The 16,696-nt window shown below is 35.8% G+C and overlaps 1 protein-coding gene across 9 annotated transcripts in view; it reads left to right on the top strand.

The window, feature by feature from the left end:
• The window catches only part of Cyrib (CYFIP related Rac1 interactor B), a 124,970-nt gene that overhangs the window by 93,145 nt on the left and 15,129 nt on the right, over positions 1-16,696 (top strand). For 4 of the 9 annotated variants that reach the window (XM_087556460.1, NM_001126267.2, XM_087556459.1 and 1 more), the window contains 2 exon segments: positions 7,268-7,350; positions 13,934-14,055. In XM_087556460.1, the coding sequence (XP_087412586.1) occupies positions 7,278-7,350; positions 13,934-14,055 (195 nt within the window). In that variant the 5' untranslated portion in view covers positions 7,268-7,277. 9 annotated transcript variants of the gene reach the window in all.

Below are 16,696 nucleotides of genomic sequence, written 5' to 3'. Positions count from 1 at the left end.
ATACTCTGTGTTGTTTCTCATTTAAGGAGTTTGTAGCTAGCGTTAGTTTATGTGTCCTGGATTGTAATTGTTTGGATGCACATAGCACATGTACTTTGTACTGAGCACCAAACTCTCTCCAAGTGGCCAGACGCCTTTATACTTCGTCAGCAGCACTCCTGTTGTTCCTTCCCTTATGTCAGAACAGCACAACTTTGGAATACATACTAGAATAAAGTCATTGTAAAAGGCTGCGTTTCGGATGAATCCTCAAAACTATTAGCATATATTTATTTTGGAACATAACATACAAAGAAAGCCATAATTCTAAGCAAAATGCTACTTCAAATACATTAAGGATGATATTTTGGTATTAAAATAAGACTGCTATTAACATTGAATATTCATGACATGAATAGTAATAATTGGCCATGCTTTAAGTTCTTGAAATGAAGTATAATTATGTAATTATTTCATTTATGATTTTAAAAAGTGTTAAGTTTAAGAAAGTGAATTTTGGGGTGGAAAGATGGCTCAGAGATTGAGAACTCTTCCAGAGGTCCTGAATTCAGTTCCCAGCAACCACATGGTGGGCCCTGTTCTAGCATGCAGGCATAAATGCAGATAGAACACTGTGTACATGATAGATAGATAGATAGATAGATAGATAGATAGATAGATAGATAGATAGATAGATAGATAGATAGATATGGAAAGAAAGTGAATTTGGAAAACTATAGTTTAATGATATTTTTAAAGAACAATATGAGCATTTCCCTCACAGCAATCTGAATACTCTTATATTGCTTGTCTGCATTCTCTCTGTTAGCTGTGATGACTGAGGGCCATTCTAGTTAAGCTCAGATGCTATGAAAGTCTGATATAGTACCATGGTTGTGGTTCACTTCTACTTCCATATACTAATCTCTTGATTTCTTTTCTTTTCTTTTCTTTTCCTTTCTTTTCTTTTCTTTTCTTTTCTTTTCCTTTCTCTCTCTCTCTCTCTCTCTCTCTCTCTTCTCTCTCTTTCTTTCTTTCTCTTTCTCTCTCTTTCTCTTTCTTTCTTTCTTTCTTTCTTTCTTTCTTTCTTTCTTTCTTTCTTTCTTTCTTTCTTTCTTTCTTTCTTTCTTCTTTCTTTCTTTCTTTCTTTCTTTCTTTCTTTCTTTCTTTCTTTCTTTCTTTCTTTCTTTCTTTCTTTCTTTCTTTCTTTCTTTCTTTCTTTCTTTCTTCGGAGCTGGGGACCGAACCCAGGGCCTTGCTCTTGCTGGGCAAGCGCTCTACCACTGAGCTAAATCCCCAACCCCTCTTTCTTATTTTTTAAGCTGCACTGTAGCTGTCCTCAGACACACCAGAAGAGGGCATCAGATCTCGTTACAGATGGTTGTGAGTCACGATGTGGTTGCTGGGATTTGAACTCAGGGCCTCTGGAAGAGCAGTCAGTGCTCTTAACCACTGATCCATCTCTCTAGTCCAATTTCTCATATCTCTTATACACGGTTTCATAGCTTTATAAGTAAATTTTATAGTTGAATTAAGGTTCTTCATTTTAAAGTTGAGTTAAAATAAAAATCAAAAGTGTACCCACTAGATATCACCATAGGAAAGATGTCACTCATGTATCTGAAGCAGTTCAAGGGTGCAGTTTTACAAATAAACTCATTTTACATGAGCCACACATTATGAGATACATGAAACAAAAAGTCAGCTTTCTCAATTTTAATTATTTTTACCATACTGAAATTAAAATATTTTGATCTTGGCTTGTACCTTTAATAAATCATGGTGAGTATTATCTACTATAGCGAACACTTAGTACTTTGTTGTGAGCTGTGGTTTGTCTTATAATAAGAGATTGTCAGGGACAAAAAGGGTAGAAACAGGGTGACCACGTAGGGTCATTGAAATAATCTTAGCAAGAAGCAGTGCTGTCAAGGGCCAGGATGGTGGAGCAGTAAGCAGTAAGCTGTACATCTGTTAAGCTAGTGACAAAAAGTGTATTGATAATGTCAGTATATTAGCTGCTTCTGACGGTGATAAGTAAGGTGGGACTTGAAAACTGGGAGCATAGCGGTTATTTGGTGACTTTGTCACAACAGTTTAGTAATGTGGAGTTGGCACAGAGTTTGGTGGATTAGGTTTAACAGAATGGAAATTGGTGAGGAAGCAAAGCTGATGAGCACAGAAAACTGCTTTTAAGGAATTTTCCTGCAAAGGAGAAACAAGGAAGTAATGTGAAAGGAAAGAGAATAATAATAAATTTTGTTTTTTTTTTAAGATAGGCTAAATAAATAAGTGTATCCGAATGGTACATGTATCTTAATGGGAGAATACACAGAAAGAAAAACCATAAAATAGCAAGGAAGCTTGGGGGAATGTATAATATGAAAGCACGGGGCTGGAGCAATGGCTCGGAGGTTAAAAGCACTGGCTGCTCTTTTCCAGAGATCCTGAGTTCAATTCCCATCAACCACATGGTGGCTCACAACCATCTGTAATGGGATCTGGTGCCCGCCCTCTTCTGGCACATGGGGTGTACATGCAGATTGAGCACTCATACATTCAATAAATAAATCTTAAAAAAAAAACATGAGTATAAACTTAGTCAAATACTTTGGAGGTTGAAATATGAGAATTGCCTTTTAAATTTTCTCAAGAATCGAGTTTCAGTGGCCTTGATGGGGAAAGCTTCACTGTAATGATAGATGTTAAGAGGCAGATAGGAATGGATTAGAAGATTGGGAGTTGAAAAAATGGGGAAGACTGATGGCAGACAGTATTATTTATACTTAGCAGCTGAGTTGTAAAGAAGATAGGAAACATGGTGCTTTGTTGTAGTGGAGCAGACAGGAGGTTCTGAGCTATGCAGAGCCAATGTTTGGAAGGAGACTTGGCTTAGGAATAGGTGCAAAGAGAGGACCCTGAGGTTACTAGTAAAGCAAGTGGACATGGACTTCTTTGCCCCATTTTAGAAGTTCTCACCTTAAAGCATAGCCGTACATGGAAAGAAGGGCTAGAAAATTGAGCTAAGGACACTCAATCCAATATTAAGATTTGCGACATCACAAAGTGTATATATTTGGGTATTGGTGCTAGGTATGAATACTTATGTACACGGGGAGTCAGGGAGATAGTGAGTATCTTCCATTATCCCTCTCCTTAGTTTTGACAGTCTCTCACACGAATCATGTAAGCCCTGTTAGGTCAGCAAGCTCCTGGGGTCCACTGGCTCCATCCCTTCAATAATAGGTTATAGACTGGAAACATCTGCATTTTGCATGTGAATGATGGAATAAGGTAATTTCTTGCATGGGAGAATGGTGGGAGGTCTGAGGAGAATTTTTTTTTCATTTATGGAGTCACCCTTTGGGATAGCTATTCAGAGCATGTTTTGGTATTTATGGTCATGTATTTGAAAGCTGCAGCTGTCAACCAGGAGTACTTGTGCCTCCTGAGAAACACTTGTCACTCTTTGGAGACACCCTTAGCTGTCATTGAATATAGACATTGGGCAACAGTTGTCATTTTCTCCCAGAGATAATTTTGCCCTAAGGGGACATTTGTGGGACATTTTTTGATTACCACATTGTGGTTTTATGGGCATGCACAGTTTTACTGATTTCTAATGGGTTGAGGCCCAGAATGCTGTTAGATATGCCACTGTGTGAGGTAGCCCTCAGTAACAAAAGAATTACCTAGCCAGTAGTGCCAAGATTGAGCTATACCAGATAAGCAGTCATTTTCAAAGTAAGCATTTTGGGGGGGGGGGGTAAAAGACAAGAAATCCTACATTATCACAGTGTGGAATGAGGAAGTCAAGACCAGGTATATTGCAGTGTTGAGGAGTGTAGGCCCACATTAAGGTGTGATCGCTGGAAACCAGCAGATTTGTAGAAGGAGACATGGGAAAACAAACTTAGCTAGCTCCAACATTTTCCCTGAAGGTGGCATGGTGTACATATTGCTCCCTTCTTTCTCCCTCCTGATGATGGTGGTGTGACAGGAAGACTGCTCTGAAAATGCCGTCAGGTAACGTTCTTGACACAAATGGGCTAGAAATGGGCCTTATTCTACTTAGAGCTTTGAAATCTATTGATAAGTTGGAGGCCTTTGTATTAGTTACCTCCCTGATGCTGTGATAAAACATTAAGGCCAAGGCAGCTTATGAGGGGTTCATTTGGGCTTTTGGTTCTAGAGGGTTAAGAGTTCATCATGGCAGGGGAAGCATGTTAGCACAAACTGGAGCAAGATGCTGACGGTTCACATCTTGGACTGAAAGTAAAAGGCAGAGAAAGCAAACTGGGAATGTTATGTGGCTTTCAGACCTCACAGCCTACCCTCAGTGACATACTTTCTCTTGTAAGAGGATACCTCTTAAGCCTATCCAAACAGCACTGCCAACTGCAGAACATGTATTCAAATATCTAAACCTGCTGGGGACATTCTCATTCAAACTACCACTACTATTTTGTGTCAAAAAGGAATAGAGCCACTTTACTCCCCTTTGCTCTTCCTCCTGACCAGTTTGAGGTAATTTGGATTTGATGATTGAAGGAAAATGATTAACTTTTCTTTGGGTGTGAAATCTTGGTATAAGGCTATCTCAGTCTACATAGTTAATTCCTGGTAGCCAAGGCTATAGTGAACCTCATCTAATAATAGTTCACTGTAATTATCTTATACATTGTAAAAAGTGTAATTACAGTGAACTATTAGATGTTTTCTTCTAACTCACTGAATCCACTTTCATGAAACATTGTACAAAACAGAATGTTGAGCATTTTATTGAACATGATGTTCAGTGTGATAAAAATAGTATAGGTTAAAAGGTAAAGCTGAGGATATAGTTCTGTTGGTAAAATGCTTGCCTTTAAGGGTGAGTTTGACTCCCTACATTCACATAAAAGCTTGTTATAAAAGTATGCACCTGTTATTTGTGCACTGAGGAAGAAGAGAGATGTAGGTCCCTGGAGTTCAGTGACCAGCCAGCCTTGCTGAATCATAAGCTCTGGTTTCAGTGGGTTCCCTGTCTCAAACAAACAAACAACAAAAACCAGTTTGGAAAACTGTTAAGAGAAAATGCTTGACACTAATCTTCAGCCTCCACAAATACACACATATGTACATATGTATACACTACTGAAGAAAAGGAGGGGGTGATTTGGAAGGAATATTATTTGAAAGAAATAGAACCAATTTAGTACTTAGTATAGTTCAACATTTTATACAAAATATTTTTGTCTTACTGACTTTGGCCTTTAATAAAAATCTGCAATAAACACTGTATACTTGTATCCTCCATGGGAAGCTGACAGGGACACAAGCCAGTGTTGAGAATAGGCAGGAGTCAGGATAGGCACTAAAGTTCTAGTTCTGTTCAGGGTTTTAGAATGGGAGTAAGCAATAAGGTATCTTCCATGGTGGAAATACTAGTTTCAATTTTTGTGTCATGTAAATATTGTCTGTGCAGTTTAGCAGAGGAAAAGGAATATTATAGTTGGAGGGGAAGGGGGTTTTGACCGGTTCTGACAGTATCTTTGTTTGAGGTCTCTGTTTATTCTAGCTTCTAGGTTTGATCCTGGTTTCAACACCACCTTTTTCCTTCACAGAGCCATGGCAAATCCTTGGGCAAGATGTAGGCTAGTGTTTTTTCATTGTTTTTTGTTTGTGAATTTACTAAGTTGGACAAGTAGCTGGTTTTGTATGTGGTGTTTGCTGGGCTAACTTTTCAGTCACATGACATGCATACAGCTGAACACTCTATTAAGAGATGACAGTGACTCTTAGAGGAGAAAAATATTGTGATTTGTATAGTAATTTTCTTAAGTGGTCAATTTATTGATAACCTTCAGTCTAATAGTTAAAAGTGGTTTAAATATTGTCTTCTTTGTGTATCTAATAGGATTTGATTCAACTTGAAGGACAAAACCTTCATTAATTTAAAAATAATGGTCTGGATATTTACATATTTAAAAAACACTGCTATTAATTTAAGTTTAGAATATGTACCTCAGAAGTCTTTAAAAAGAACATTAGCTTAGCTTTTAATCAAGTGTAATTATTGGAACTTATATGTAAAATATCTTTTCCCCATTTGCTTATATAACTTTTAATATGTAAAACCAGGGGGACAGGAGCTATAAACTCACTGAGTGAACCTTTGTGTCCCAAGTTACCAATGTGAGAGCCATGAGAACCTGCACCTGTTGGCATCTCTGAGCAAACCAGCCTTGCTGAACCCCAGGCCTCTTCCTCAGCCCTTTACTGGAACTAAATGATGTTGCCATTTTTATTTTTAGGTTTGCTGGCATGGGTAATCTCATTAAGGTGCTAACCAGGGACATAGACCACAATGCAGCACATTTTTTCTTGGACTTTGAAAGTAAGTCTCCTTAGCCCTTCACAGCTGGTGCATAATGGTAAAGGTGGAAGATTAATTATACTCACACCACAGTGAAGGCCAGCCAGAATATTTGTTAATTAAACATGGAGAATCAAGCAAAGGTTGCATGATTTTTTTCCCTTAATTGTAGGCAAACATCACCATCATATGTATAATTCTTTAGTTTCTCATTTGCTAAAATCATGTTGAGTCTGTAGCCAGTGGTGTCCTTTCATTAGTCCATGAAGCAAGTAGCCTTATGATGAATATTCTAATAGTATGCTTTAGTGACTATGCCAAAGTCTGTTCACTCATCATCCTATAGTAATTTGCTTTAAGAAATGAAATCTGTGCTGCATATCTAAAATGAATTCTTTAAATAGCCTCCACAAATTTCACAAATCAGATTTGCTGAGAAATACCTGCTTTATTCATTGGCATAAAAGGAAGTAATTTTTACATTTTAAAATGAGATGTGAAGGTGAGCTTTGGCCAAACCTTAATATTTGGCTCTTAAATAAATTACTGTTTCAATGCTATACTTAGAAAGTTTCATGTGAATAATTCTTGATCAAAGTTTTTTTTTTTTCAGAATACTAGCACTATTGGAATACTTAAAGAATTTTTCATTATAAGGCCATTAATGAAACTTGTCTTGGGAGAATTTTGAGAAGAATTAGAGCAACAGTTGTACCATTATGTACAGGAAAAACCATATTTCACCTCTAGGTCCTACACATCAACACCTTGAGAACCCGTTTGCTGTCTGCCAGAGCACAGTCTGGGTAACCTGAAGGATGAATTCATGGCCTAATGAACATTTTCCCTGTTACGATTTTTTCTTTAAGTCAATTTCAGATGTTCTTTTTATAAAGGGATATTTTCTCTTTCTCATTCTTGTCTTGACAGGTACCTTAACATGGGGAATCTTCTTAAAGTTTTGACATGCACAGACCTTGAGCAGGGGCCAAATTTTTTCCTTGATTTTGAAAGTGAGAAGATGATTTTATATCTATTTCTCCTTGCCTGCAGTAGACTGCGTTTGTCTTGCACTAATGAATGTTTCCACTTTGCCACCTTTTTAACTGCTTTGCATGACTGAGCTATGAATTGTTTGATTTAAAACTTCTGGTGCCTTCTAGAACTGAATCATCTTATAAAAAATTATAGTAATAAGGTATCTCTTTCAATTTCCAGTAGATTGTGTCTCTTAATTGGTAATTATTTTATTATTTAAGCCCTATAATAATGAAAACACTTATGAAAAAAATTAAGGAAAAAACCTACTACTTCTATATCTGCTAGTAAAAGCAGTATTTGAGGGAAAATTGTATTACAGTTGAGGGGAAAAAATGGAGCAGGTTTCATTTTCCTTATGTGATATAAAGTATTTTTAACTTGGGTCAGTTCATGAAGGCTATTCAGAGCTCAGTAATTTGGGCATACTATTAAAAGGTAAGTGTGAACCTAAATTATGTAATTTTTACAGATAATTTAAGAAATTAAAATGATTTTGTACATTTCAGAAATTCATTTTATTCTGACTCTGAATAAAAAGAAAAATAATAGGTTCACAGACCTTTAAGTAATTTGCCTTGTATCTGTTCTGTGTTGCATGACTTATTGTACTGTGCTCTGCGAGTGGCAGGTAAGTGCCATTGAGCTCTGTGCATGCTCTGCTTTGGCTTTGGCTGTCAAGATTGCTTCAGCTTGTCTGATTGTTAAATTGAGAAAAATGATTTTAAATTGATGTTATAGTGTGAATGTTGCTATTTTAATGGATAATTAGAAAATTGTTAGGAAAGGGTGAAGAGATGTTTGTAAGTTGTGTGTTTTGTTATATATGAACAGATTTAAAAGTACTTAAAATTTCAGACTTTCTGATTTTGAAAAGCAAATATCTTGAAAAGAGAGTTGTTTGTTTTTCACGTTCAATTTAGTTTTTATATAGTTCATTCTATTTTATGACCCACCCATTTCCACAGTTTATCCTTTAAGCCAGGGTAATAATTAATGCATACGTATGTACATACATACATACATACATACATACATACACATATATGTACATACATGCATATTTTCATTTTGTAGAATACTTTGTAGTCTCTGATATATTCCTACTTCTATTACATTTGTACAAAAATCTGTTACAGTTTGGGTACTGTGCGTAGGCTAATAAAGACGGAAGGCCAAAATCAAGACCATTAAAATTGTTGGGATTTTAGGGAAAGTGAATCAGATGGACATTAGTTTTCTTGACCCTTCTCAACAATTGGACGGTGCTGTTCTAAGTGCATGTTCAGCATGGATTTTAATCAGCTTGAGGATGTTAAGCAGACTGCTGACTTAAAGAATGTTCTTCCAGATGAGGCAACTTACATTAAAGCTGTATTAGTTTATTTGCTCTGTTTGAAACTTGGTCCTCTATATTTTTCTGCTCTTCTGTCTTTTCTTTGTCCCAAATGTCTTACATTTGCAGAATCTTGGCTTTTATATAGTCAAGATCTTGTTCAAGACTTGGCACTTGATCTTTTTATAAAGCTAACATTCTGTTTTGTTAAAGTATGAACCATAATTTAAATGTAGAACTTGAAAAGATTACTAGATCTTGGGTCGCAGGGCTGGGGTGGGACATTTGTATCATTATCTTCACATTTTTAATACTTATTATAGTGGTAGGAAAGGTTCAAATCACAACAACAAAAACAATAGTGTAAAACTGTGTATAAACCTTTAAAAGTAAACTTTGAAGGAGCGCTAATATTTAAAAAGAAGTGTGTTTTTTGCCTTCCTCTGTGCACACGTGTGTGGTGCTGGTATATACTGAAGTATCAGCTCCTCCTGGAACTGAAGTTTACAGATAGCACTGAGCTGCCATGTGGATGCTGGGAACTGAATTGGGTCCTCTAGAAGAGCAGTTAGTGCTCTTAACCACCGAGTCAACTCTCCAGCACAAGTCATTTTAAATGATATTTGTTGCTTTTATCATCCAATATAGAACTTTGGCTTTGCTACTTGCTAATACCGTAAAAGAGGCCTTAGTGTACCAGGCTAGAGTTTGTTCCTCTATTAGAATTTAGATGCTGAGGTACATTTTCTTTGGCTTCTGATATTTGTAGAATCTTAATTTTATCTTATACATTTTTAAACATATTTTTTCTCTTTTTAAAGAAATACCCAATTTTGAATTTGGGAACTTTATCATCAAGCTACTATAAAGACCATTAGATAACTCCTCTTTAACTGGTAACTACTATGTACCAGATCTGCCAAGCCTTTTTTGCTGTTTTAATACAACCACATTATATGATTCAAGTAGTTAGAGCTATCCTATTTTTCTAGGTGTGGAATAATATTCAGGTCACCAAAATAATTTAGATCTATTATTCCAGTCATCCTTATTGGTTGGACCCAGCTTCTCAAACTTTCAGAGTTGGACTACACAAACATAATTTTGTATATAATCTCTGAGGACACTGGAAAGAAACATGCACAGTGGTGTTAAGACAGATGCCATTCTGTGTTTAGCTTTTGGGCATCAGAATATATCAAATTATATAATCCCATGCATTTTTAAACATAATTTTGTGGTACTTAATAATTTATTATATAAATGAAAACTGTGTCAAAGTCATTATTTCCTTAACCCATACGCCCTTTACAGGTTTACACTTGAGTCCATGTACACTTAGAGCTCGCTTCTTGTATACCAAACAGTAGGCTAGATATGAAAGGCTATTGTTTCACTGCTGCCATGGGAACCTTAGTCTGTCTAGTAGAATAGAGAGAAGTGAAGAATCAGAATCTCAATTACATATTCACATTTAGGGCGTAGATCAGAAGGTAAGAGTTGAGTAAGATGAAGTTGAAATTGGGTATTGGAGGAGGTTGCAAATAATTACAGCTCAGTGAGGAAGGTTACTGTGGAAGGAAGCAACAGCTTGCACAGTGGTTTTAAGTTAGATACCATTCTGTGCTCAGCAAAACATATTCATTAAATACAGGAATTCCTCTTACGGTCTATTAAGATAATAAGTTCAGAATTGTTCCTTACTATTTGGCAGCAGATATGCTAATGACAGCATATTTTTAAAATAACATATCAAAATGTCAGCACTGTATAGCTTCTAATCCTTAGAGTTACCTGATGTTAAGATTGTTAACTAATAGCTTATTCTAGGAAGTCTGTAGCAACTTTTATGTCACACAACACACAATACAATGCTGGTTCATAGAACAGAAGGACTTGGTTTTGTGCCCCTTCTCAGCTTAGAAGATTAGTATTTGTTAAGCTACTATATTTATGTATATTGTAACAAGTCAAAATAGAGATTTTTTTTTATAAGCAGGAAATAGAATCTCCTTTTGCTGCTTGTCTAGAGTGCCTTTCCATTAAGTCATACATTTCTTCTTCTCAAATCTTTTGTGTTACCTGTTCTTCCCTCTTTAAAAAATAAAATTAGTACGCACTTTTAAGGCTAGTGTTATTTTTTTCCAGTTAATCTCTTGCATATTTTCAATATCTTTTGCCTTATTCTATGAAAAGTCTGCTAGGTACTGAGCTTATTTTAAGTACTGGGCCAGTGAGGTACAGTATGCATTTTGGTTCCTTACTTGAGGAACTTAGGTAGATAGGCTTTAAGTACTTAATGAGTAAATGATCATAAGGTTGGAGCTGAAAGCTCATATTATCATAATTGTAATTTTTATGTTGATCCCTTTTATTTCTCCTTTCATATTAAAAAAAAATCCCTATCTCCTATTTTAGTGATTACTTTCAGTGATTCTTTGCTAGAATTTTCTAGGGAATTCTTTTACCTGGTAGGAAATTGGTATGATATGACTAAAATATTTAATTTTGCCTTCAAATAATAAGAGCAATTGGAACATGTCTTAGTTTCTATTTAATAAAACATACATTTAAGCCTGATGAGCAATGACTATGTCTTCCCTCAGTCGATACATTGTTTACATTCAAGTGATGTATCATTTTGTTAACAGGCTATGTAGTGTGTTTTCCTTGGAAAAGTAAAGCTATGAAAAATCAAAGTGACAAGTCTTGGTTGCATTATATAGAAAATGCCTTTAAAAAAAAAGAAATGCTTTATTTTATAGTCTTTTCTTCCTCCCTAGTATTTTACCCTTTGCATGACTTGCTTTCAGTAAGCAGTGCTTACTTGTCTGCTCTGTCTGTCTGTCTGTCTTCATTTCTACAGCAGTCTTCAGCAGCTTTCAAAATTATGAGTGTGACTTCCCTGTGACAGTCTCAAAGGTGTTTGATCAGTGTGGCGCTGGGTGTTTTCCCTCTTGGGGAAACTTGACTCTTCTCCTTTATTTTAAATTTCTTGGTACTCATTAAACCATTACTACTTATTAACTACTTACAAGGTCTATTTAAATCTCCTGGATAATGTTTCGTTTGTATGTAAACTCAGTGTCACATTTTTATGTCACTAGCCTAGTGACCACACCAAAAATATATATTTTAGCCTTCAATTGATACAGATGCCTTCGATGTGTGATAGATAAAATACTGTCCTTTGTCATGAAATCCCATCTCATAACTTCAAACTGTGTGTCTATTGATGTTGTGTCTGTAGTTCCACAATCCATATGAGAAAGAACTGAATTTTCATTTTTGCATGTACAAAGTATTTCTCTATGCTGCATCTGGTGTAAGTATAAAAGTGATGGGTGTGCTTTTTTTTTTTAAGTGGTGTGCCTAATTATTGCTTTGAAAGTATGGTCTGGCTATATATGGAAACAGTACTGCTTAAATGACATCCTGATATTTATAAACCTACACATTTATCTATAATTCAGTATTTGCTCTTAATAGAATGTTTGTAACTTTGAACACCATCTTTTAATATATCTATTGGCTCCTCTTTTAATTGTTATATTTTTATTTTTAAAGAGTAATTAAGGGAACACATATCTAAATACATTTTTAAGTTGGCTTTCCACACTGTTTTCTTACTGTTTCTGTAGTGCTGTCATATGTATGTTAAATTTAAACTTGGGTACTGTAATTGTTCATTTTAATCGTGTTGTGTATTATTGACTAGTTGGCAGATAATAGGGGGAACTGAATCATTATTTACTCCAAACATAAAATAAAGATAGAATTTAAGGTGTTTTTACATTTATTCTCATGTATGAAATAAAACTTTCTTTTTAAATTTTCTAAGTAAGGGGACCAATAGACATAAAGCCTAGCAGGCAGTTTTATATTAATTGATAAACAGCGAGTCTGCTGAGAAATACCTGAATTCATCTTTTAAATTTGGACTAGCTCTCTTTCTCCAAAAAATAACATGTTAGCATGGAGGGAATCCTGCCAGCATAGTCCTTCTTAAGGCATTATTTTACATACTCAATATCTCACTTGTAGTATTGAGTATGCTCTAGTTAGACTTATGAAAGAAAACCTCTTTGCTTGAGCAGTCCACTCTTTTTGTCTCAAAATAGAAAGGAGTATATTAAAAAGAATTACCCTTAGAGGAAACATGTTATTAAAAATGAGATTTCTGTTACCTTTTGTCTGGTAGAGAGAAACCCAGATTTTGTCATCTTTTAACATATGTTTTCTAGTTAACATCACTAGTGGTAAAGATGCTTGTATGTTTGAACCCCTGATTATAATATCTATAATTGTGATTACTCCTTTGTTTTCTTGCTTCTCCATCCTAGATATGTAGAAAGTCAGTTTTTGCTTTATCATTTCAGAATTTCAGCAGTGCTCATGTAGCTTAAAGTTCCCCCACGTCAACAACCCACCCCTTCAGCTGCCCAGGAGTTCTCTAGTAGTTTTGTAGTTTGAACTCCTGCACAGGAACCTTGGCCCTCATACACACCAATAGAGAAGCTCAGCAATACTGCCATAGGCTTGATCTTAATCATATTATCCTCTCGCATAACCTCATATGATCCCAGTTGATCAGACATTTTAAAGTGACCCCTAGCAAACCTCAGTTGTTAACACTGAAATGAACAGTATAGATGACAAAGATGCTTTAATAGTTAGACTTCATTTCTATTGCATTAAAATAAAATATCAACGCTTCATTTGTTTCTTTAGTGACGTGAGGCATGCAGTACAAGAATGTGATTATTAAGCATATCAAACACAGTGGGCTTTTTTGTAATCCCATCATTCAGACTGAGGCAGAAGATTTACAGGTTTAAGGGCAGCCTGGGGTACATAATATGTTATAGGCCAGTCTGTGCTGTGTAGTCAGACTATCTAAAAAACCAAAACTATAAGTAGTACCAGTCTAAATTTTAATTAGAATTCTCAAGTTGGTTCAATATAACACCATAATTTTTAAATTAAACATTTTAAAAATGTAGACAGTATAAAAAAAATAACATTTACTTTTCTCTTGCTTCTTTAATAGTTTGTATCAATTTGAAATTAGTTTAAATGTGTCTTCTAAAAAGTATAAAATTTATATTGAATAAAGTCTAACTCATCCCTTGGAAATCGGGTTGTTAATTGCTTTTTTAGTTAATACATGTATTAAAATATTTATGCCACTGTAAATTTTCTTGTGCTTTCATGCTATTTAGATGCCCAGCCTACAGAGTCTGAGAAGGAAATATATAATCAGGTGAATGTAGTGTTAAAAGATGCAGAAGGCATCTTGGAGGACTTGCAGTCATACAGAGGAGCTGGCCACGAAATACGAGAGGTAAAGTTTGTAATTTATATAGGCACTTGTCAGTGAAGACCAATCGGCTACTTGTTACCTTTGCTTAATTTCTACTGTTTTCTCGACTTGTCCTGGGAAGTGTTATATTTCAAAGACCACTTGGCATTATTTCAAAAGTGGTTACAGTGCTACAAAGGGGAAGTGCTACCTACTCGTATGTGATTTAATAACATTTCTGTTTGTTATAGTCACACATGAAAATTGGGTTCTTTGGGAACTATTTATTTATGATTTCCTCTTGTGGAGAAAGAATATTACTTTTTGGCTTCCCTCTCCAGCACCCTTCCACCTCCCACTCTATTCTTCCAATTCCTAAGTTTCTAAGGGAGAATATAAAACCACCCAAGATGGTTCACCTCCAACACCCTCCCCAACTGCCTCTTCTTTAATAGTCTTATGCTACAAGGAAGGTGTTAACTGAGGTGTCTCTCTACCCTCTGTTCTCTTCTCTGAATTGGTCTCCCTTTTGTATTTCTATTTTTCAGAAACTGAAACTCCCCTGCTTCTTTCCAGGACCAACTCTCCCTTTATTCTCAAGTTCCAGCCTAGAACTTTAACTTTTTAACGATTCTCTTAATTACACCTTTATTTGCTTTTCTCCCCTCTGGATGTATTTACTCTACTCCATACAGTGTTCAAACTCTCTTGCCTCTAGACTTGAATTTCTCATCACATAGGACAATGCTTATGTCTTGTTCCTGCCCTTGCTTCTGTATTCTCAGTATCAAGTAGTACAGAGGTCATCAAAGACCAGTCTTTTGGACTCCCAATTGATTGTCCTCTGACATCTGGAGTAGTAGCACCTCAGAGTAAAATGTGGTTACTTGCTGGCTCTTTAGTGTTTAGGGAGGAGGGACACTGAAATGACTCACAGTCTTTTCCTGTTTGTGACCAACCTGTCTTGCAGCACGATCTCACCTTTGGTGTGGAGTGCCCTTCCTTTTTCCTTTACACGTCAGTAACCTATTTCCCGTTCTCTTTGTTCCTAGTACTTTACACATTTGCCTTTTATGGTGCTCAGGAACCTCAAAACATAATGACTTGGTGTTTATGTCTATACCACTCACCTGTCAGCTCTAGTGTCAAATCCCAGGTACTTATATATTCGGTGCCTAGCAAGGTGTAAGCTTTTGAGGAAATAAATACTGGAGCTGTGGACGAAACATACTGCTATCCTTCTAAATCTTAACATTTTTGTGAATGAAAGACTGACTATTACTATGAAATCAGATGCTGAAAACATTTAAATATAATTTGAAAACTCAGACATAGAAGGAAAACAAAATAGCTTCACTAACTACTCTGTAAATTGTTCTTTTCTTATAAGTCACAAGGATTCACATATTATTTTAAAATGAGTTTGATATTATCTTAATGTTGATTAAATATAGATAAAATCTTATCATGTCATAGTTACCCCCCCCCCCAGTTACTTCTTACAGTAAATGAAGTAAAAATAAATCTCATTCACTACAAAGACACTTGTTTTGTATTTTTCTCCCTATAGGGAGAACTCTGAAGATTGAAAAAAGTTTAGTAATTTTCCATCAGAAGGGATGCTCTGTTTGTGTGGGAAAGGCTTGTTCCCTAGTCTCATGTACACTTCATTGACTTCTTGCTTAGATGGAGTTAATTTCTGAAAGAGAGGATGATATAGTAGGGAAGTTTATGTAGGTCATTTCAGAAAGGCTGCATGAGGCTATGATGCCAGAAACTCTAAATACCATGGCCAAAGATGGGAGTTCTCCACAACATGTCCTAGGTAGGCAGCAGAGATGATTTCCCAGGACTATAGCTACATATAATTCACATTATCCCGTAATTTTTGGTGTGGAAAAGTAAACAAATGCTTTAGTGTGTGTGTGTGTGTGTGTGTGTGTGTGTGTGTGTGTGTGTGTGTATTTAAAGACTTGTGTAGGGAAGCAAAAACATAACCATATAACAGTTAAGAACATAAAAGTATGAGGGGGAAGATATAAAGCCATGTAAGAGACTGACCTTTTCAGGCTTTGAGACTTAATGTAACTTATTGTGCCATCACTATCTATGTGGTGAAGGACTTAAGGACAAAGAAGTTATGTGTGGTAGCTCATACCTAAAATCTGAGCACTTGTGAGGCTAAGGCAGGAGAGCGCCCTCAGCTTTCAGGCCAGCCTGGGCTACTGAGTAAGACCTTATCTTCGATTAAAGCAAATAACAAAAGGAAATTAAATACAGGAGTATATAAGTAAAATAGTAATAAAATATGTGATCTGGAAAACTAGGAGCATATTACCTGTAGGTTGGACAGCTGTAGGCAGTGTTGGGGCAGTTGAAGTTTTAAGAAATGTGTGTATGCATAGGTGTAATTAGGTTTCTGAATAGTAGGAAAGCAGTTCACATGAAAGGACAGTGCTGAGTACATGCTAGGTTGCAAAGAACTGATAACTATTTGAACTGTAATTGGTGGCCTATGAAAAACAGACAACAGAAAATTTTTGTTTTGTGACAAGAACAGCCTATTAAGTCAGTGGAAATTGACACTGTAAAATGCTTATCAAGAGGTCTTTTCATAATAGAGGTTACTGTATCAAAAACAAAACCTAAAATTATTTGTACTTTTAAATGAGGTACTTGTATC

This window comes from Rattus norvegicus, chromosome 7 (assembly GCF_021556685.1).
Source record: "Rattus norvegicus strain SHRSP/BbbUtx chromosome 7, alternate assembly SHRSP_T2T, whole genome shotgun sequence".
NCBI lineage: Eukaryota > Metazoa > Chordata > Mammalia > Rodentia > Muridae > Rattus > Rattus norvegicus.
Note: the sequence above shows the minus strand (reverse complement) of the source record. Positions and strands in the feature narration are given on the sequence as shown.